Source organism: Erythrolamprus reginae, chromosome 4, assembly GCF_031021105.1.
Source record: "Erythrolamprus reginae isolate rEryReg1 chromosome 4, rEryReg1.hap1, whole genome shotgun sequence".
Classification (NCBI taxonomy): domain Eukaryota; kingdom Metazoa; phylum Chordata; class Lepidosauria; order Squamata; family Dipsadidae; genus Erythrolamprus; species Erythrolamprus reginae.
Genome location: NC_091953.1, coordinates 71,276,630 through 71,299,221, shown reverse-complemented (window position 1 = coordinate 71,299,221; position 22,592 = coordinate 71,276,630). Strand labels below are relative to the sequence as shown.

General features: G+C 45.2%; 1 protein-coding gene across 1 annotated transcript in view; it reads right to left on the bottom strand.

Moving 5' to 3' along the window:
- CFAP47 (cilia and flagella associated protein 47) overlaps nt 1–22,592 on the bottom strand; it is a 1,022,460-nt gene that overhangs the window by 449,814 nt on the left and 550,054 nt on the right. Inside the window, exon 48 of the mRNA XM_070750589.1 lies at nt 21,981–22,124. Within this exon, the coding sequence (XP_070606690.1) occupies nt 21,981–22,124 (144 nt within the window). The remainder of the gene's footprint in view (nt 1–21,980; nt 22,125–22,592) is intronic.

Below are 22,592 nucleotides of genomic sequence, written 5' to 3'. Positions count from 1 at the left end.
CCCATACATCCCGACGATTTCGATCTCCTGGGTTTCTGCTTCGAGAAACAATTTTACCTGGACCGGACTCTCCCTATGGGATGTTCGATTTCATGCGCTCTCTTCGACAGTTTTAGCACTTTTCTTGCGTGGGCACTCAGGAGATGAACGGGATCCAGGTCAGTCATCCACTACTTAGATGACTTCCTAGTGGCGGGCCCGGCGGGCACGCCTCAGTGCCAAGCCCTGATGGAGGCATTCGAGGGGCTGTGTTCTTATTTGGGGGTTCCCCTAGCACCAGAGAAAATGGAAGGGCCATCCTCTAGGATGTCCTTCTTAGGCATAGAGCTAGATTCCTCCACGCAGTCTTGTAGACTGCCAGAAGACAAGCTTGTGAGGATACGGCTCAAGCTGGAGGAGGTGTCTGACCGTAAAAAGGTAACCCTCAAACAGCTTCAGGAGCTCACAGGGCTGCTTAATTTCGCATGCCGGGTAATTGCTCCCGGTAGGGCATTTTTACGCAGACTGTATTCCTCCATGCAGGGATTAAGCTCCCTCTATCATCGCGTGCAGCTCAATGCAGGGGCCAGAGAAGACTTGCGGGTATGGCAGACATTCCTGGCCCGATTTAATGGGATTTCCTTCTGGCGGCAATATTTGCTTCTCCAAGCAGACTTGCAATTGCACTCCGACGCCTCGGGTTCCCTGGGCTTTGGGGTGATGCTAGGAGGAAGGTGGTGCCATTCATCATGGCCAGCTGAATGGGCGGCAGCAGGAATTTGTAGGGATCTCACATTCCTAGAATTTTTTCCTTTAGTGGTAGCAGTGGAACTCTGGGGAGGTCAGCTCGCCAACAGGGTGGTTCATTTCTGGTGTGACAACTTGACGGTGGTCCACATGGTGAATTCGTTGTCCTCAAAAAACGAGAGGGTAATGCACCTGGTGCATTTTTTCGTCAGTAGAGCTTTGTCTCTGAATGCATTGTTTATGGCACGCCATGTGCCTGGATTGGAGAATGGTGCGGCTGACGCTTTATCCCGTGGACAGCTGGCCAGGTTCCGGGCATTGGAGCCAAGGGCACAGAGCACACCAGACCAGATGCCAGGACACTTATGGAGCCTGGCGGGGCTACAGAACCATGGAGGCAGGAGGCAGATCGGGCCATTGGGCTGTCGATAGCGCCAAGCACCCGGGCCGCGTACCGCAGGGCAGGTAAGGAATTTTCAGAGTTCAGGGCTAGCAAGGGTTACAGGCAGGTTTGGCCCATACCAGTCGACCAGTTGTTGGAGCACTGTGTGCTGTTACACCAGTGTGGTCTGACTGTCAAAACCATTAGGGGTAAGTTGGCGGGTCTGGTGTTTATCGCCAAGGCTCAGGGGTTCCCTGACATGCGTAGTGATTTCCGGGTTAGGAGAATGTTAGAAGGGTGGTCCCGGGATAGGCGGCCCCCAGCGGCCGATACCCGACAGCCTTTATCCTTATCACAGCTGTCGGCCGTAAGCCACATGTGGGTCAGGCTGTGCACTTCGCATTATGAAGCCTGCCTTTTTCACGCAGCAGCAACCACACTCTTTTTCGGGGCTTTTAGGGTAAGCGAGGTTTTGGCCAATTCTATATGGGACACTAGCCTGTGCGCGCTCCAGTGGAGCGATGTGCAGCTACAGCCTACTGGGGTTCACATCCGCCTGTGCCGGTCCAAAACGGATCAATATGGGCACGGTGCGGAAATTGCATTAGCACCAACGACAGATGATGCCGTTTCCCGGTGGCGGCTTTGGCAGCCTTCCGCGCCTGTCGAGGGGAAACCCCGGGATATTTATTTTGTCACGATGGTGGGGCTCCCTTGACTAAATACCAATTCTGGGCCATTACATCCCGGGCCCTTGAACAAGTTGGTGCGGACCCCTCCAGGTTCGGCACACATTCGTTTCGGATAGGCGCTGCTACCGCGGCTGCCACTGCTGGTTTCGCAGATCGCCACATTATGGCCATCGGCCATTGGAGGTCTGTGGCCTTCCGTTCGTACGTTAGGCCTCCCCGATAGGGACCCGGGTATTGGCCGTTTTAATTATTTTGTTTGTTGTTTCAGCCGTTGCTGTTTCCCGGCCCGTGGTTTGGCTCTTGGGCCAGTTTTGTGTTTTGGGCCGGCTGTTTTGCCGCGAGGTCTCCTGTCGGATCGCAGCTTTCCCTGGGTGCCAGGATGGACGTCGTCTGGATGGGCCGCAGGGGAATGCGCTGGGAGGGGCTCCGCCCCCTGTTTTTTGAGCAGGGTCGATCCGGGAGAGCTCCTGAGTTGCTGGTGATCCACCTCAGGGGCAACGACCTCGGTGTTTTGAGTGGTTTGGCGGTGAGCATCCAGGCTCGCGAAGATTTGCAGGCCATCACCACCGCATATCCAGGCACACACATAGTGTGGTCTGAGATTCTCCCCAGACTGGTCTGGCAGAATGCTGTCTCACCTAAAGCTGTGAACAAGGCCAGGTTAAGGGTCAACCAGGCCATTGGGAGGGTGGTGAGGGAGTTGGGGGGGGTGTAGTGAAGCATCCCCTTATAAAATTTGGAACCCCCTGGCTCTACCGGGCTGACGGCATTCACCTCTCAGATGAGGGGAACGCCATTTTCCTGTCGGACCTGCAGAGGTGCCTCCAGGAACTAGTGTAGGAGGCTGGGTGGGGGCGGGCCCCCCAAAATTGAGATCTGACCCCCCCCCCCTCCGTGGCAGGTTGGGGGCGGAAATGGGCAATTAGAAGCAACTGCGCATGCTCCTTTCGGGCATCCTTTAAGGGTGATGGACCGCCTCTCTCCAGGAACTAGAGGTTCAAGCAACGTCAGGGATTGGAGAGAGGATGTCCATGGGAATCACCGGATCCAATCTCCCTCGGGGATTGGAGGGTGAACTCCTCCCACACGACGAAGGGGCGTAGCTTGGATCCAGGTGAAGGTGGTACCTCCACCTGGTTCAGCAAGGAGTTCTTGCCCAATGTTGCCAAGGAATGTTATGGTAGGAATTTCCGTCCCGTTAGTTTGGCTCTGCAGGTCCTTAGTCTGTTTTGAATTAAATATTCAAATTTATGTATTTAAATTTATTTAAAGTCATTTAAATTTATGATAATTAATAAATGACCCTTAATCCACAATATATGTCTCAGCGTCTTTACTCTGCCTCTGGGGGGCAAATGCCCAGCCGGTGGTTTTAAAACCGCCGGCTGAAATTGCCTACGGGGCGGAGGCGACGCTGAGCTAGCTCTTTTCAGAGCTTAGCACTTCCGGGTTCATTCGGAACCCGGAAGTTCGGCTTTTGGCAGCGCGCCAATAAGAGTGCGCTGCCGGCTGGCTTAGGAGGGTCCCAGATCGCCCTATTAAAGGGCGATCCGGAAGGGACCCCCGCATTGCAGCTTCGGCAGTGAACACCCGCCCACCCTCCACTATCAACAGTGTGTCCTGAGGAGGTCGCCTTTGGGGCCGAATAGGAATTTTTTGCGGCCTCCCCTTTAGAGGCGGCCGTTTTTTCGCCTATTCCACACTGACGGTGCGGACTGGATTGGTTAGGGGGTACGGCGCATGTACATATTTAAATAGGCCTCCCTTTGGTCACTGGGGTTTGGCAGGTTGGGGGCGGAAATGGGCAATTAGAAGCAACTGCGCATGCTCCTTTTGGGCATCCTTTAAGGGTGATGGACCGCCTCTCTCCAGGAACTAGAGGGTCGAGCAACGTCGGGGATTGGAGAGAGGATGTCCATGGGAATCACCGGATCCAATCTCCCTCGGGGATTGTAGGGTGAACTCCTCCCACACGACGAAGGGGCGCCCCATTCGTTTGGATCCGCCCCGTTAGTTTGGCTCTGCAGGTCCTTAGTCTGTTTTGAATTAAATATTCAAAGTTACGTATTTAAATTTATTTAAAATCATTTAAATTTATGATAATTAATAAATGACCCTTAATCCACAATGTATGTCTCAGCGTCTTTACTCCACCTCTGGGGGGGCAATGGAATTTTATGAAAATACAATTAAACAGGATGGAGGTTGGAACTAAGTTTTTTAATATAATAGATGCAATATATTCTGAACAAACAGCTAAAATTATAATAAATAGTGAGTTAACTGAAAAGGTGACAATACAACGAGGAGTAAGACAAGGATGCCCAATATCACCACTCTTATTTATTTTAACCCTAGAAGCACTGTTGATAAAAATAAGAGCTGACAGGGAGATAAAAGGGTTGAACATAAGAAAGGAGATCTATAAAGTACAAGCATTCGCAGATGATGTTGTTCTAATTTTAGAAAATCCTATAAAATCTATTTCAAAGTTAATAAATTTAATTGAAGAATACGGGAAAGTCGCAGGATTAAAAATAAATAAAGATAAGACACAGATTCTTACAAAAAATATGACAGAGATACAAAAAAAAACATTTAGAAGATCTATCAAATATGAAAACTACAAAAAAGGTGAAATATTTAGGGATTTGGATGACCTCTAAAGCCATATCTATAAAAAATGATAATTATTTGAAATTATTAGGACAGATTAAAAAAGACTTAGAAGTCTGGAACAATTTGCAATTAACATTGGTGGGAAGAATATCTACAATCAAGATGAATATCCTCCCCAAAATTTTGTTTCTTTTTCAGGTTATTCCAATAAATCCAGGATCGAAATTTTTTATAGAATTAAATAAGACAATTAAAAAATGTATATGGCAAGGCAAGAAACCAAGAAGGACCGTTGAACTTACCTGAACGGTCTTCTCGATGCACTGCAAGGAGAGTCCAGGATGGGTCATTCTCAGCCTGATTGGCTGAGTTCAATTTAAATATTTAAACATTAGTCAGGCACCGCCCCCCCTTAGCCCTCCAGTCTAATATGCACGGAGCAGTAATACAAAACAAAGCTTTCATTGAACCAGAAGCAACCCCCAAGCTTCAACAAGAACTTTAACGAAACACGAGACCCTGGTCCCAAAGCCGGGCGGGTCTGGACTCTCCTTGCAGTGCATCGAGAAGACCGTTCAGGTAAGTTCAACGGTCCTTCTCCAATGCACGTGCAAGGAGAGTCCAGGATGGGATATGCCCAAATTATAGTCAAAGGGAGGGAGAAGGCTGGACCAGGGGCGCTGAGAAGGAGCATACCCCTTGCAAAACCCTCCTCCCAAACGCTGCTTCCGAGGAAGCAAATGAGTCAATCCTGTAATGTCTTATAAAGGTGGACGGAGCCGCCCAAGTGGCTGCTCGGCAAATGTCCTCAAGTGATGCCTGTGTTCTCCAGGCCGATGATGTGGCCGCACTCCGGGTAGAGTGACCTGTCATCCCTTGTGGAACGGGAGTGTTCTTAACCGTGTATGCCTCGGAAATACAATCCCTCAACCAACGGCTGATCGTCTGAGGAGAAACCTTCTTCCCCATCGTTCTAGTGGAGAAGGACACGAATAGCCCTTCGGACGCTCTGAACCCTTGAATCCGACGTATATAGATTTTCAAAGCACGTCTAACGTCCAGTTTGTGCCACCTCAGTTCAGAGGGGTGGCTGCCGTGGGTGCAGAAGTCCAGTACAACAATGTCCTGCGATCTATGAAACAAGGAGTTCACCTTAGGGATGAACGCCGGGTCCAATCTCAGCACAACCCTGTCCGGATAAAACCTACAAAGGTCCTGCCTGGTTGACAATGCTGAGATCTCAGAGACTCTCCTGGCAGATGTAATAGCCACCAGGAAGGCAGTTTTAATTGACAGGAATCTCAGGGAAATTTGTCTTAGAGGCTCAAATGGAGGACCTGTCAAGGCATGAAACACCAATGACAGGTCCCAGGACGGGAATCTATGAACCGTCGATGGCTTCAAGTTGGCCGCCCCTCGCAGAAAGTCTCTGATCCAGGGATGCCTCGAGAGGGGCCGGTAGTGATCCCTGACCAAGATAGTTGATAAGGCCGCCACGTGGCATCGAAGGGTGTTTGGAGCGAGGCCCTTTACCAGGCCCGCTTGTAAAAATGAAAGCACCATCAAAGGAGTGGCTCCCTGCGGGTCCACTTGTCTCTGCTGGCAGAACTTACAGAACGCCGCCCACGTCGCCTGGTAAACCCGCCTGGTAGAAGGTCTGCGGGCTGCCTGCATGGTGTCTATGACCGCATCTGGCACGAGCTGGTTCTTCAGATGTTCCCGCTTAAGTGCCAGACGGTCAGCTGCCACCAGTGAGGCTCTGGATGGCTCATTGTCCCCTGCGTGAGGAGTATTCGATGGTCCGGAATCCTCCAGTAGGCTGAAATCGATAGTTCCACCAGATCGGCAAACCAGATGCGCCTCGGCCAATACGGAGCCAGCAGGAGAATCTCTGCTTGTTCCTCCAGTAACTTTCGAATTACCTTCGGTATCAGTGGGACCGGCGGAAAGGCATAAAGCAGGCCTGACGGCCACCGTTGTCGTAGAGCGTTCACTCCCTCCGCCCCGGGAGAGGGAAAGCGGGAGAAGAAATGGGGAAGCTGGGCGTTGTGGCAGGTCGCAAATAGGTCCAATAGTGGCACGCCGAACCTCCTGATAATCTCCCGGAAGATCCTGGGATCCAGGCGCCACTCCCCGGGATCTAAAGTCTTCCGACTCAGCCAGTCCGCGCAAACATTGTCTACACCCGAGATATGTTCCGCTGAGAGTGAGGCTAAATTGGCCTCCGCCCACCTTAACAGGGACTCCGACTCCGCCATTAGGCGACAGGATCGTGTTCCCCCCTGCCTGTTGATATGTGCCCAGGTAGAGACATTGTCCGTGAGGATGAGGACATGACGCCCTCGTACCGAGGGGGCGAAGCTCCGGAAGGCCAGTGAGACCGCCTTCAACTCCAGGAAGTTGATGTTGCACTCCAGTAAGTCTTGATTGTCCCATAGGCCCTGAGCCATCTGAGAGGCAAGGTGGGCCCCCCATCCCGTCAAACTGGCATCCATCGTCACCATAAGATGGTCTCTTGGCCATGGAACTCCGCTGGGAATAAAAACCTTCCTGTGAAGGTGGCTTGACTTTGTCCATTGGAAAGGAAGCAGGAACCACTGAAGCGGTCTCAAGTGATGTCTTGCCCATGGTATGACCTTGATACAGGAGACCAGAGTCCCTAGGACCTTCGACAGGAAAGAAAGTCTCGGGAACCTCTGACCATCCAGATCCCGTAGGAGCCTCCTGATGGAGGACCGTCTCTCTGGGGAGAGGAACACCATACACAGGGTGGTATCTATGGTGGTCCTCAAGTGAGCCAGCCTTGTCGTGGGCGTCAAATGGCTATTGTCCCAGTTCACTGTGAACCCATGGCGTTCGAGGGTGTGGATGGTCAAGTGTAAATCTCAATACGCCTGGTCCCTTGTCTTTGCCAGTATAATAATGTCGTCTAGGTACGCCATGAGGCGTACCGATTGTTGCCTCAGAGAAGATGTGAGAACGTCTAAGAGCTTTGTGAATGTTCTTGGAGCTGATGAAAGCCCGAAAGGCATAGATCTGTATTGAAAGTGGGTCCTGCCCAGACTGAACCGAAGGAATTATCTGTGCGGTGGAAAGATGGGGACGTGTAGGTAAGCCTCTTTGAGGTCTATTGATGTTAAGAAGTCCTTGTGCCTGATAGATGCGAGGATGGTTCTTAGCGAGTGCATCTTGAAGCGCCTGTATTTTACGTAGATGTTCAGTTGGCGCAAGTTCAGGATCAGCCTGACCCCTCCAGAGGCTTTGGGGACAAGGAAGATTAGGGAATAAAACCCCCTGCCCCGTTCCTCCAGGGGAACATCTTCTATGGCCCCTATCTCCAAGAGATGAGAGACCTCTCGGTAAAGAAGGTTCCTCTTTTGAGCGTCCAAGGGGATTCGGCATGGGATGAATCGTTGAGGTGGCGGGTAAAGAAACTCAATCCTCAGACCCTGGGCCACAGTGGCCATTGCCCAAGTGTCTGAAGCCGTAGTGGTCCAGGGTTCCGCGAAGTGGGCTAGTCTGCCCCCCAATGGAACAGAAATGAGGGAGTCATTTGTTTTTTCTGAAGCCCTGACCAGCTCCTCTGGAGGGCCGGCGTCCCTGATAGGACTTGTCCTGTGGAGCTGACCTATCCGATTGAAAGGACCCCTGGTTGAAGGAGCCCTGGAAGTAAGGCCTCGATGCCTGGGCAGTGCTCGAGGAGGGCTCTGCGTGAAAGGGCTGGCGCCTCTGATAAGGGGTGAACCATCTATCCGGTCTTTTGGACTTGGGCATGACCTTTTTCTTGTCCTTGTCCTCGACCAAGACGTCATCGAGGACCTCCCCAAAGAGTTTGCTGCCCTTAAATGGTGCTGAGGCCAAGCTCCATTTAGACTTGACGTCCGCCTGCCAGCTGCGTAGCCATATGAGCCGGCGAGAAGACACCGACGAGGCCATGGCCCTGGCCACGAACTTGGCCGCGTTGCCTGTAGCGTCTGCCGAGAATTCGGTGGCTGCTAGGATTTTATTAAGATCCTGGCGAAGGCGTCCGTCCTCAGGATCTACTCTTGATTGGAGCTCTTTAATCCAGAGAAGAGTTGCCCTGTTAAAGAATGAGGCCGCAGAAGAGGCCCGTATGGCCCAGGCCGCTATCTGGTGAGTCTTACGCACAATGTTTTCGGCCCTCTTATCCTCTGCCCTTAGACCTTCCTGAGACTCCGACGGGACCAGGGCATTGGAAACCAAGCCGGTGACCGGCTTGTCCACCGCCGGGAAGGTCAACAGGTCTTCCATCTGCTGGTCGAAAGAGTATAATTTGCGGTCCAGGTTGGAGGGGCCCTGTGCAGCCGCCGGGTGCTCCCAAGGACGCTCTATAGTTTCCAAAAAGAGATGTGAGGAAGGAATGTTCACTGTCTCTTGTTTGGGTAGGACAAAAAGTCCCCCAGTGGCCTGGGTCGAGGCTGCGGCATCCGATTGTCCAGCCTCCCCTGCCTGTTCGATGGTGAGCTTGGCCTTATTAAGCAAGACCCTAAACAAGACCTGTGAAGGCAGGCTGTTCTGGAGGGTGCTCATCCCCCAACAGGTCATCCTCTCGATCACTGTAATCACCCTTGAACGAGTCATCCTCCTCCATAGACCCGGTCAAGGAGTATGAGGCCGGGGCAGTCCAAGGGTCTCTGGATCTCAGTGGGGGTTGTCCCACTGTGGCCTGTTGCTGATGTGCTCCAGTCTCAACACCCTGGGAGAACGCGTTGGCGATCAAATCCTGCAGAGCCTGAGGCATGCTCTGCCAGGTATCTTGGGCGTTGCGCAGACCCGCTGCCGTTGGCGTGAAGGTTGACTGCGGTGGGCCATATTGATGAAAAACATAAGTCTGAGGCTGGAAATTGCCAGGCCAAATGTTTTGTTGTCGCTCCCAGTTGACCACCTCAGGAGTAGGTTGCGTAGGGTGTTCAGGTGACCAGTCCTTATCAGAAGCCGAGCCTGCTACCCCTGGCATGGGGGAGGCTGGCGGGGGTGTGAGGCCAAAGGCCTTGACTGACATAGAGGCCTGCTTCTGTGATGCCTCCAACTGCCTTTCAAGGGCTTTTATTCTTTTTTCAGCCTCTCTGAGAGAGGTGCCCTGTGAGGATTTAGGCCTCTGACTCTTTTCCTTGGGGGTGTTGGGCCTAATGATGGTAGTGGCCTCCTCCCCCACATGAGATGGAGTCTCTGACATAATTCTCCTTTAACACACTCACAGTTGATGAAAGTAATGAACAGAGGAGAACTGCCAAAAGTGCTCAATCTTGTCTCTCCGAGATAAAGAGAAGCAAGGAATAACGGCTCCTTCAAGACCCAAGCTCCTAGTGCGCCTGCGTATTACCAGGGCAGATTAGGGCCTGTGCAGGAAAACTGTAGTAGGCAGAGCCCGACCTGTCTAGTAAGCCAATTGGCCTAGAAAGGGGCCTGGCCTTGCCGTTGCCCTGGCAACCGCCCACTCATTAGCCCGATAGACCTGGCCCCGGCTCAAAAGCCGATCTGGCCTCATCAGGGCTGTGGGCGGGAAACTCCTTCCTAGAGCCAAGCTTATTGTTGCCATGGCGACCCAATGAGCAGCCTGTCTCGGCGGAGCCCCAAAATGGCCATCGGAGCGAAAACAGGTGGGAACTCTCCTCTGTTCCCGCCCTGCAGCCCCCCCAAAATGGCGGCGGCCCAAGCCTTGCAAAGCCGAGCGATCTGAGGCCCTGAATTATGAGGTTTATTGGTACTTCGCGGCGCAGCGGTGGGTCATGGCGGAGGGACGACGCGACTCCTTAGGGGCTTCTTGAGGCTTCTCCGATTCTTCTTGCGCCCCCCACGGTGTCAGCCGACCACCTTCCTCCGGGCGCTACCACGGAGGTCAGCAACCCAGGCGCTCCCCTTAGGTCCACCAACGAACCTCTGTGGACCACCGACCCAAGGGAGCTGCAGCTCGGGGGGGGGGGGTTAAACCCACGGAGGGTAATAACCCCACGCTGCCAAATGTGAAGCTGCCCCACGATGTGCCTGAAAGAAAAAGAAAGACAAGAAAATAACATTAGATAAAAAGAAATTCAAAAAAACAGCACTAAATATTACACAAACAAATGTTAAGTGTAACAGAGAGAGAACTCTAAGTCCCATTACTGAGACTGAGTTTTTTTAGACTGGAGGGCTAAGGGGGGGCAGTGCCTGACTAATATTTAAATATTTAAATTGAACTCAGTCCCAGCCAATCAGGCTGAGAATAACCCATCCTGGACTCTCCTTGCAAGTGCATTGGAGAATAAAGCAAAATGCGTTAGAAGATCGCAAAGAAAGAGGAGGACTTGGCCTCCCAAATTGGAAATAATATTATTATGCCACTGCCCTAACATGGATAAAAGACTGGTTAACCTTGGACAATCAAAGGTTACTTAATTTGGAAGGCCATGATTTAATGTTAGGCTGGCATGCCTTTATATGGTATGATAAGATTAAAACACATTCATATTTTAAAAATAATATAATTAGAAAAGCATTGATAGAGGTATGGATCGAAATAAAGAAAAATCACTTCTTAGTAATGCCAGAATGGATCTCACCTATAGAAGCTATCACGCATCCGAACTTAGCAAAGGAAGGTAAGATTTGGAAATATAGGGATTTACTTGACAATCAATTAAAACTCAGAACAAAACAACAGTTGCAGGAATTAGGTATTGTGTTAGATTGCTGGCAATACACACAGATTAGCTCCAGATATCAAATGGATGTAAAAACTTATATCTTCAGAAAAGAAAACAATGTATTAAGTAAATTATTACTTCAAAATCAAGTAAAGATAATTGGAAATGTATATAAATACTTAATAAATCATAGAACAATAGGGTGGATATTAAAAGACAACATGATCAGTTTGAACCCATGCAATAATTTTTTCAGTAATATCGTTATTTATAAGTATTTTGGCTGATTGATGTGTATATATTGCTCTAAGTAGGTTGGCAAAATTATCTCCAAGTTTCATATAAGCTATTTGGGTTGTGAAATATTGCCAATATAAACTGCCAAAGGCCTTTTGTAGATCAGTAAATATTAAGGCAACCGGTTTGTTGCTATTTTTGTCGTAGTATTCCAGAGTGTTAAGGATTATTCTTGTGTCTCTGCCAATATTTCTTAAGGGGTGGAAGCCGTTTTGATTGGGATGTATTATACAATTTGAATTTTTTTTAACCTTTTGGCAATTATTGAAGTAAGAATTTTATAATCGATGTTGAGCAAAGAAATTGTTCTTTAATTTCCAATGTATTTTCTGTCTTTATTTTCTTTGGAAATTAATGTTATGTATGCATCAGTCCATGAATTTGGAAGTTTACCTTCCAGGAGGGCTTCATTATTTTGTGGTTAGCTCTGACCCAGCTCCTGGACTGTGGAGGTGGATGTGGGGGAAACATCCAAATGTCACAGGCCTGTTTTGCTGCTGACAGTCGGCCAGTGAATTATCATCTGAAGAAGGGTTTGTGAGATGGAAGAGGGGGGCCTGGCAGACAGCCCTGGAAGAAGCCAGTCCTCAATATCTTTGATAGACTCTGATGAGGAAACAATGATAGACCTACGCATGCATAGAGTTAAACATAGGAGAGAACAGCTTCAAAAGTATTACAGCGATAAGAGAGTCCACCTGTGGTTGGGTGGGGTTCAAGTAATTAGGGCTGCTGTTAAATGGGCAGCGTGCCGGCCTCGCAGTGTGGAAGATTATCTGATTGTACTTATGGACCTTGACTTGCCATTCAGGATTGTTCTCAGGACTCTGTTTGGATTTCAGGACTTTGACCATAAATCATAGTGAGTTTTACAATGTCTGAAGAGTAGTGGCTGCGATGAATTTCACAGTTACTGGTTAATTGACTGGAGTTTTATTGTCTTTGTTATCTCACTGCATTCAAGTGTGTTTTGTTTTTACAAGAAATACCTCTGAATTTTAAAAGGGAGTTTTGCTTCTATTTTTCTTTGGATAAATAAACTATTGTTGCATTTTCCTGTGTGTGTGTGTCTGTTTTGGCTAGTTTTACCTTTAATTGAAGGCTTGTGTCATAAGCCGGCAGAACACATTATAGATGTCTAACATTATGGGTTCCAAAAGGTCCTGATGATGTTTATACAATTCAGAGAGAATTCCATACGAGTCTGAGGTTTTATAATTTTTTTGTTTTGCAATAGCATTTTTTAATTCTAAGGGAGTAATTACATTATCTAATGTAAGTTGGACTTTCTTTGTTATTGGTAATAATTCATTTTGATTAAGGTATTTTAAAATTAATTCTTCTTTTATGTTCTGTCGAGCTCTCTGGTAGAATCCTCCTGAAAATTCACAGATACAAATTTCAGACCCACACGCGTTTGAAAATTCAAAACAATGTTCTTTATACCAAAAATTCAAATTTCTGGAATCAACTCCCCCCCCCAGCGATTAGAACGGCCCCCACCCTCCTTGTCTTTCGCAAATTACTCAAGACCCACCTTTGTCGCCAGGCATGGGGGAGTTAGGATATTCCTTCCCCTAGGCCATTACAAGTTATGTATGGTATGTTTGTGTGTATGTTTGGTTTTTATAATAAGGGTTGTTAGTTGTTTTATTAAATTGGATTGTTACATGTTGTTTTTTATCATTGTTGTTAGCCGCCCCGAGTCTGCGGAGAGGGGCGGCATACAAATCCAATAAATAAATATATAAATAAACTAAGCACTCTTTTTGTATAGCAAAGAGCACTCGTCTTCAAACAAACTGGTAATTTGTACAAGTCCCTTATAAGTTCTGAGATACTTAGCTTGCAGCTGTGAGGCAATTCACAGTCCTTCTTCTTTCACAAAGTGAAACACACTTGGCTCTGGTTTAGTTTCAAAGCGGGGGAAAATCAGCACACAAAGGTCGAAGTCAGCAAGGCAGGCACAAAACACAACGATCAGATAATCCTCCACAATGGCCAAACCCACAGGCTGCTATTTATAGCAGCCTCACTAATTACCACAGCCCCACCCAACCACAGGTGGCCTCATTTTCTTTGATAATAATCTCTCAGTTGTTGCTGCCTATGCATCGTTCTCCACAGGTGTGGCTGTATCATTAACTCTTGTTCCGAATCCAAGGAGGGGCTAGATAATTGATCTCCTTCTGAGCTGTCTGCCACACTCTCCTCCTCCCTGTCACTCATGTCTTCTTGGTCAGAGCTTCATCAGCAGATTCCACCTGGAGCAAAAGAGGCCTGCGGCATGTGGATGTCTCCCCCACATCCACAGTCCTTGGGGCAGGAGCTGGGCCAGAGTTAACCACAACACTTTTATTTCTCCTTTATTGTATAGTTCCTGATAGAATTGTTGGATAATCTGTTTTTTGACATCAATGTTTGACTTTAGAGATCCAAAGTTATCACATATAATGCTTCTATAGTTTTGTCAGATTTTTGAAGTGCAAGTTTTGATGCTAACCACCTACCGGGTTTGCTTGCAGACTCAAAGTATGTGTCTTTAGCCATTTTTTATTTATGAGAAAGTTGTTCTTGAGTCACTAAATTTATTTCATGTCTAATAATATTTTGTTTCCCAAAAATCACAATATTATTAGGTTTTCTTTGAAGAGTTTTTTCTACGTTTTGTAATTTAATAATTTTGTATTTAGTATCTTGTTTTGCTTTTGTTTTTTTTGTTTTGGCTGAATGTGATATGTAAATTCCTCGAATATATGCTTTTGTTGTGTCCTATACAGTTTGTAATGAAGTACTATCATTGCTGTTTATTTGGAGGAAAGAGGGTAAGTCGCGTTGTAATGTTTTTCTAAATTGTTCTTCGTTGATAGTTGATTGATTCATAGACCATCTTTGGGGGGTTTTATTGGTTAAATCTCTCATTAACAACAATATAGGGTTGTGGTCTACCTAGAAATTAGTAAGTATTTTTATATCAGTTATTTCATTTATAATTTCTGAATTAGTCCAAGCCATATCTATACGTGACCAGGTGTAAAAGGTTGTCTTCCAAGCTGAGTTTCTCAATGCTACCCTTGTCTTTACTGTCATCTTCTTTTATATACCGGTCATCGATGGCCTTGATCACCTGGTCATAAAAGTCTTTTGCGTCATCTATGGAAGTAATTTTGTATTTTTTGTCGACCAAAGTTACAAGCATGCCTTTGGGAATTAACCACCTAAAGTGGATCCTGTTTTTATTTAATTTGTTGGCTAAAGTTTGGTAGGATTTTCATTTTTCTGGTACACGTTGCGGAATTTGGTGGAGTACTGTTATTTTTTTGTCTTTGTAGGCTACCATGTTTTCTTTCGACATATTATAAACCTCATTTCTTATTGTTTGTTTGATAAATTGGATATGAATTTCTCTCGGCAACCAGTGCCTTCTTGCAAACTCATAGAAATTCTGTATGCTTCATCGATTTGATGAATAATTTCTTGGGGTGTTTTATTTGTAATAGTTGCAAGAATTTCTGCCATTGTTTGAGGTAAATCTTTGTCATCTGATTCGGTCACATTCTGGAATCTTAAGATGAATGCTGATTTCTCAAGCTCTAAATTTATTATTGCTTCTTCTAAGTTTTTATTAATGTACTCCATTCTACATTCCGCGAATTGCAATCGTGTTTCCATCTTTTCAATTGATTCTTTGTTTTTTTAATTTTTTGGGTCATTATGGGTAATAATTCCATGAACAGCCTCCATTTGTTCATCCTTTCATTCCATTCATTCATCCAGGTGTCCTACATGGTCTTCTATTCTTTTAATATCCTCCTTGATTCTGCCATTATTACCCATCTTTGCCTCGTAGTTGTGATCTATTGACTCCTGCATTTTTATCATCATTTCCTGCAGTGAGGCTAAGATAATAGATGATGGTTGTGTAGTTTGTGTGGTTGGTGTTTTTTCATTTAGGACATTTCTGTGGTACATTGAGTAGCAAAGTTGAAGGTTGTGGTAAAGTCTTATACCAGGCCTTGGATATTGTATTCTGATTTGAGAATGACATTTTAAATATATTCCAAAGTGATTCTAGTTTAATAATACAGAGAAAAGTGTGTATTTAAATTACGTATTTGTCTGAATATAATACTAGATCTAAATCCCAGAACTATAATAGAAAATAATTTAGGGAGGTAAAACTTATTAGAATTTAACATCTAGTCAAATATAAATGCAGGTTCAAATCAATGTGGATATAAATACAGTTTAAGAAGGAGATATAAATGAACGGAGATACAAGTTTAGTGGATAAATCTGAAGAAGGAAAGAGAGGGTTCAAAAGTTAAAAAGTTGAATAGAGAATAGAGGATAAAGAATAGAGAAATATAAATTAAAAATGGAGAAATCTAAATCTAAATAATCTATATACTATCAATTTACAAATAGTAATAAACAATTGTTATCAATTTAGTAGTAAAGTAATGTAAATATTGATTCTGTCAGTATATCAACATATCAATAAATCAACCTATCAAAATATCAGCATATCAATCAGTTAAGTATATCAAAATATCAATCAAGTATATCAATCAATTAAAGGCTGTATCTATCCATAGAATATATAAGTGTAGGTAAATACAAGAATAACAATACTATATATTAAAAAGAAATGGAATAGAAAAGAGAAAAAAGAAGGAAAGGAAAAACATAGAAACATAGAAACATAGAAGTCTGACGGCCGAAAAAGACCTCCTGGTCCATCTAGTCTGCCCTTATACAAAAGAAAAAGAGAAGCTCAAAAATACTAAATGTGAAGCAAACTGAGAAATATGAGAGTATGAATATAAATGTGATCAAATATCAAAGCTATGTATTTGTAATTTGGACCTTAATAGTAAGTGTTTACAAAATAAATTGGAGAATAAGGAAGTTAAAGGTGCAATGAAAAGGGGGGAGGGACTTCTGAGTTTGTAGCTTGTCGCCAACTCAATCCACTGAGGTTGAACTGTCAAAAACAACTTTCTCTCGCCATCAACACGTACAAAATCTTTCACCCTTTATTGCTACTGTCCAATGTTATTTCACTCTGCTGCTGCGATTGTTTAATGCAGGGTCCAGTGAAACTTGAGGGAAAAAACACAGCTCAAAATCTTTCACTTTAACTTGTTCTGCCTACTACCACTTGTGTTCTGCCTCCATTTGCCAGGAACATGATCGCAATCGTTGCCTTTCAGCTGATCTGACACTATCGCCCACCAAGATCCAATGCAACAAAAAGGGGTAACGTTCTTTAACAATCCATGGTATCGATCTAATTTAACCATTCTTCAGTTCTCTCAGTCCCAAAAGTACTCTGGTCGTTTAGTCACGGCTTCCTTGAAGGAGGCGGCGCACCACGTCTCTGGATCGGCCAAGGAGGCCGATTTCTCCATGCATCGGTCAGGGGTTTTCCCTGCTGTCCGAAGGGTCTGCTGACCACCCTCGGGTGCACTGGTGTTTCCCCTATTAAGTCACCAGCTCTACAGGTCGGAGATCGCCCTTAAGGCAGCCAAAAAACACATGGAAAGCCTAAACAATCTCAGAGACCGAAGGTTGCCCAGCACCAACGTAGACCCAAAACCGGTGCTATTCTTAAACTTACAACTTCTCATTATCCAGATTTAAATATCTAGCCATATCTGATGCTGCCTCCTTACCTCCAATTTTTGTCGCCTGGGTCTACCACCTTTAATTCTCAATGTTCTTTCTAATAATTTGCTATTGTTTATCTTTCAAACCTATTCGTTATCTCTTGTACTTAATTTTAGGTCATACTCCTCTCTTTCCTCAATTTGCATCTTAACTATTTTTTAACTTTCATTCTGCCATTTCTGAATGCTCTAAAATTCTAATATCTTTCCTTATTTTGTATCTCCTTTCCAACTTTATTTTCTTTTAACAAATTCTAGTTTTATCTCTACACTTCTGTCCATTGGTTAATAACATTCTAGAATCTTCACAACAACAACAAAAATCCCATTTGTCAATTATATAATCGTAGAGACCTTTAAAGATAATAATTATACAAATCTTGTAATATTCCAACAGTATCAATAATAATCTCAACCCTTTTCAACATTAAATGAAATTTATGAATTATACAAATCTTATATAGAAACATGTATGTATGTATGTATGTATGTATGTATGTATGGTGATAGTTATTCAAATTGTCTATTCTTCCAACAATTAACTTATTTTAAACTAATCAATTTCTCTTATCTTTGTTCATGAAAACCTAATTCAAACAAACATGTAAATTATATAATCTTATATAAAGATCTTTAAAAATCATTATGCAAATTTTATATTCCAGTAATATCTAAAATTTTCGGAACCTAATTCAGACACTAATTCTCTTACAATACATCTATTCCATTCATAACCTATTTCTTTAAACCATAAAGACTTTTCTTTAATTTCCAATAACCAGTTCTTTCATCATTTTTTAAACCTAATGGCTTTCTCATATAAATGGTATGTTGTAAAGTTGCATATAAATATGCAGTTTAAATATCCACATGATCAATTATGCATTTATTTTTAGCTGCCCAAACTAAAGCTCCACTCAATGTATTTGCTCACAAACTAGGTGCAAATACTTCATCATAGTCCTTTTCTAATTGAGCAAATCCCTGAACAACTAATCTTGCTTTATGGGTAACAATGCCATTCACATCAGTCTTTAATTTATACACCCATTTGCAACCTATTGCACACTCATCTGGTGGTAACTTCACATCCTCATGTACCTCAAGATCCTCAATAAAGATTTTAATTCCTTATTCATAGCTTCTTGCCAAGCTAACTGATCTTCTGTCAGATACAGCTTAATTTTGTTATAATTAGATGGTTCCACATTAACAATACTTGCCTGATATCCATCAGGCGGATGTCTCTCCCTAGTCAACCTCCTAGACAATTCAGTACAAGTTGTTGGAATTTTGTTCTCTTTTACCTCCCCAATTTAAGAGTCTTCTACATCATCCATAGAAGTCTCTTCCATTGATAATTCCTCTATTGAATATTCTCCCACTATCCTGTCATCAGTTCTATCCTTATCAGGGTCATTAGGAAGCAATGGATCCTCAAAAATAACTATCTATCGTAACTAACTAACTAACTAACTATCGAGGTGACTGGGGCCCATACTTGTCCATCTGTCTGGGAAGAGTTTGATCTGGTGATACCTGAGGAAGTGGACAAGGCCATTGGAGCTGTGAATTCCGCCACCTGTTTACTGGATCCGTGTCCCTCCTGGCTGGTCTTGGCCAGCAGGGAGGTGACACGGAGCTGGGTCCAAGAGATTGTCAACGCTTCTTTGAGGAGGGGGCCCTCTCCTCAAGAAGACTTCCCTGGACCCAGCCATTTTTAACAACTATTGGCCAGTCTCCAACCTTCCCTTTATGAGAAAGGTTGTTGAGAAGGTGGTGGCACTCCAGCAGTCCTTGGAAGAAGCCGATTATCTAGGCCCTCAACAGTCAGGATTCAGGCCCGGCTACAGCACGGAAACTGCTTTGGTCGCGCTGATGGATGATTTCTGGCGGGCCCGGGACAGGGGTTTATCCTCTGTCCTGGTGCTTCTCGACCTCTCAGCGGCTTTTGATACCATCGACCATGATATCCTTCTGTGCTGGCTGGAGGGGTTGGGAGTGGGAGGCATTGTTCTCCAGTAGTTCTCCTCCTACCTCTTCGGTCGGTCGCAGTCGGTGTTAGTGGGGGTAAAAGGTCGACCTCTAGGCTTCTCCCATATGGGGTGCCTCAGGGGTTGGTCCTCTCCCCCTGTTATTTAATACCTACTTGAAACAGCTGGGTGAGATCATCCAAGGGCATGGGGTGAGGTATCATTAGTACACGGATGATACCCAGTTGTACATCTCCACCCCATGTCCAGTCAACGAAACAGTGGATGTGATGTGCCTGTGCCTGGAGGCTGTTGGGGTCTGGATGGGTATCAACAAACTCAAAATCAACCCTGATAAGATGGAGTGGCTGTGGGTTTTACCTCCCAGGGACAATTCCATCTGTCCATCCATCACCCTGGGGGGGGGGAATCATTGACCCCCTCAGAGAGGGTCCACAACTTGGGCATCCTACTCAATCCACAGCTCACATTAGAGAAACATCTTTCAGCTGTGGTGAGGAGGGCGTTTGCCCAGGTTCGCCTGGTGCACCAGTTGCGGCCCTATTTGGACCGGGAGTCACTGCTCACAGTCACTCATGCCCTCATCACCTCGAGGCTCGACTACTGTAATGCTCTCTACATGGGGCTACCTTTGAAAAGTGTTTGGAAACTTCAGATCGTGCAGAATGCAGCTGCGAGAGCAATCATGGGCTTCCCTAGGTATGCCCATGTTACACCAACACTCTGCAGTTTGCATTGGTTGCCGATCGGTTTCTGGTCACAATTCAAAGTGTTGGTTATGAGCTATAAAGCCCTTCATGGCATCGGACCAGAATACTTTCAGGACTGCTTTCTGCCGCACGAATCCCAACGACTGGTTAGTCCCACAGAGTTGGCCTTCTCCAGGTCCCATCGACTAAACAATGTCATCTGGCAGAACCCAGGGGAAAAGCCTTCTCTGTGGCGGCCCCAGCCCTCTGGAACCAACTCCCACCAGAGATCAGAATTGCCCCCATCCTCCTTGCCTTTCGTAAGCTCCTTAAAACCCACCTCTGTCGTCAGGCATGGGGGAATTGAGATATTCCTTTCCCCCAGGCCTATACAATTTATGCATGGTATGTTTGTGTGTGTGTATGTTTCATTTTTAATAAGGGTTTTTAGCTATTTTAAATATTAGATTTGTCATACGCTGTTTTATTATTGTTGTTAGCTGCCCCGAATCTATGGAGAGGGGCAGCATACAAATCTAATAAATAAATAAGTAAATAATAAATAAAAATCTAGTACCTTGTATTCTTGTTCCAGTTTATCCATCAAAAATGCTCAAGGAATTTAGCACTTGCACCACAATATACTCTAGTAATACCTGGCTACCAGAATCTAAATGATGTATGATTAAATTCATACCCTCCAAAACACAATTTCCTTGCTCTATGTTGACCTTTTCACCTTACTTGCATGGAAAATAAATCCATGCTGGAGCTCCATGTGTATGCAAACAACTAAGATATGGCTTCCTAGCAGTCCAACGAGTAAATGGCAATTCATCAGTTGTTGCATTCACGACATTGTTCAAAACATGGTTAGCTAGAGAGTTTCCAGTGTGACCAAAGCAGTTTCCATTCCGTAGTCAGGTCTGAATCCTGACTATTGAGGGCCCAGATAATCAGCTTCATCCAAGGACTGTTGTAGCTGGAGCGACACCACCTTCTCAACAACCTTCCCAATGAAGGGAAGGTTGGAGACAGGATGATAGTTGTTAAATACAGCTGGATGCAGGGAAGGCTTTTTAAGGAGGGGGAACAGAACTACCTCCTTGTAGGGAGCCGGAAAGGATCCCTCCATCAACGAAGCATTGACAATCTCCTGGATCCAGCCCTGTCATCTCCCTGCTGGCCGAAACCATCCAGGAGCGACACTGGTCCAACAAACAGGTGGCGGACTCATAGCTCCAATGGCCTGGTCCACTTCATCAGGCGTTACCAGGTCAAACTCTTCCCACACAACAGGACTAAGACAGGCCCATGTCACCTCGACTGGCTCATTGTCAGCCGACGCTGCATTCGAATTGGAGTCAAAATATGTCTGGATCTGAGCAATTTTATCTGCTAAAAACTTATTTAAATACTCAGCACTACCCTGCAAGGGCTCGTCAAAATCTCCCCTGATTAAGGAGGGAGCAAGTCACCCTAAACAGGGCAGCTGGGCTGAATTCGGCAGATGCGATCAAGGTGACATGATACACACACCTTGTCACCCTGAGCGCCACTTTGTAAGTCTCCATATGAGCTTTTACAAGTGTTCAGTCACATTCAGATTTACTTTTCCTCCAACGCTTCTCTATAAATCTCTTCTGACATTTCATCCCCCAGTGATTCTCAGTAAACCAAGGAGATCTCCAGGGTCTACTGACACAGAGAGGTCACAAAGGCACAATTTGATCTAGAGTCCCTGCCACTGCTGTATTCCAGGTGGCAGCAAGGAATTCTGCTGAACTGTGTACAAGCGAATCCAGCAAAACTCCAAGCACCCTCTGAAAGCCCTCCAGGTCCATCAAGTGCCTGGAGTGGAACCACTTAATCGGTGGCACCTCCCTGCGGGGGAGGATTAGAGCCTTAAAATTAAGCCGTAGCAGAAAATGATCTGGCCATGACAAAGGAAAGGTATCTAAGTCCTTTAATTGCTCAGAGAGGAATACCATGTCAGGAGTGTGCACACACACACACACACACCCCGTGACTCGGACCCTGGTTGAAATAACTATGGCTATAGAAAGCATTTTATAAGCTCTGAGTTTAGATTATTTTATGTATGCTTACATATATTTACAAATTGCATGCTACTTTAATCTGCTTTATAATCACTATTAGTGTATAATGCATATATGATTAAAATACTCTTGTCATAAGTGCAAATAAATACCATGCCAAAGGACCAAAAATAGACAAACAAGTGATGTTTTAATTTCTTACCATAGTTACGCATTCAGCAGTTGACTTGAACATGAGAGGATACATACTTGTTTCACCAGGGACTATATATATAACAGGAGGGCCATAAAAACAGTATCCTTTTAAATCTGCTTTAAGTTTCCAATCTTGTTGACTCAGATTAGTCTAAAACATGAAAACAGACAATATTTTATGAGGTGCAAGACATATAAGAGCTAATAAAGAACAGAATAGAATTGGGGGAATGGGAAAAATCTCAATTTAAAATTCAATAACAGAATACTTACAAAGTTTCCCTAATATAAGCCCAACTCCAAAAGTAAACCTGGGGGATGGATGTGACCAGCATGAGAGGTGGCAAGCATGTGGGGGCCAACAATGTCCAGCTGCAGCCCACCAGCCCCTTGGAGCAGCACAAATACTGTTAATTCTGAATGTGGAGGCAGAAGTGGTGGGGAGAGGGGAGAAGACAGGGAAGGTTGTTGAGAAGGTGGTGGTGCTGAAACTCCTGCGGTCCTTGGTTAAAGCAGATTATCTAGGCTCTTATCTGTCTGGTTTAGCACTAAAACTGCTTTGGTTGCGCTGAAGGATGATCTCTGGTGGGCCTGGGATAGAGAATATTCCTCTATCCTG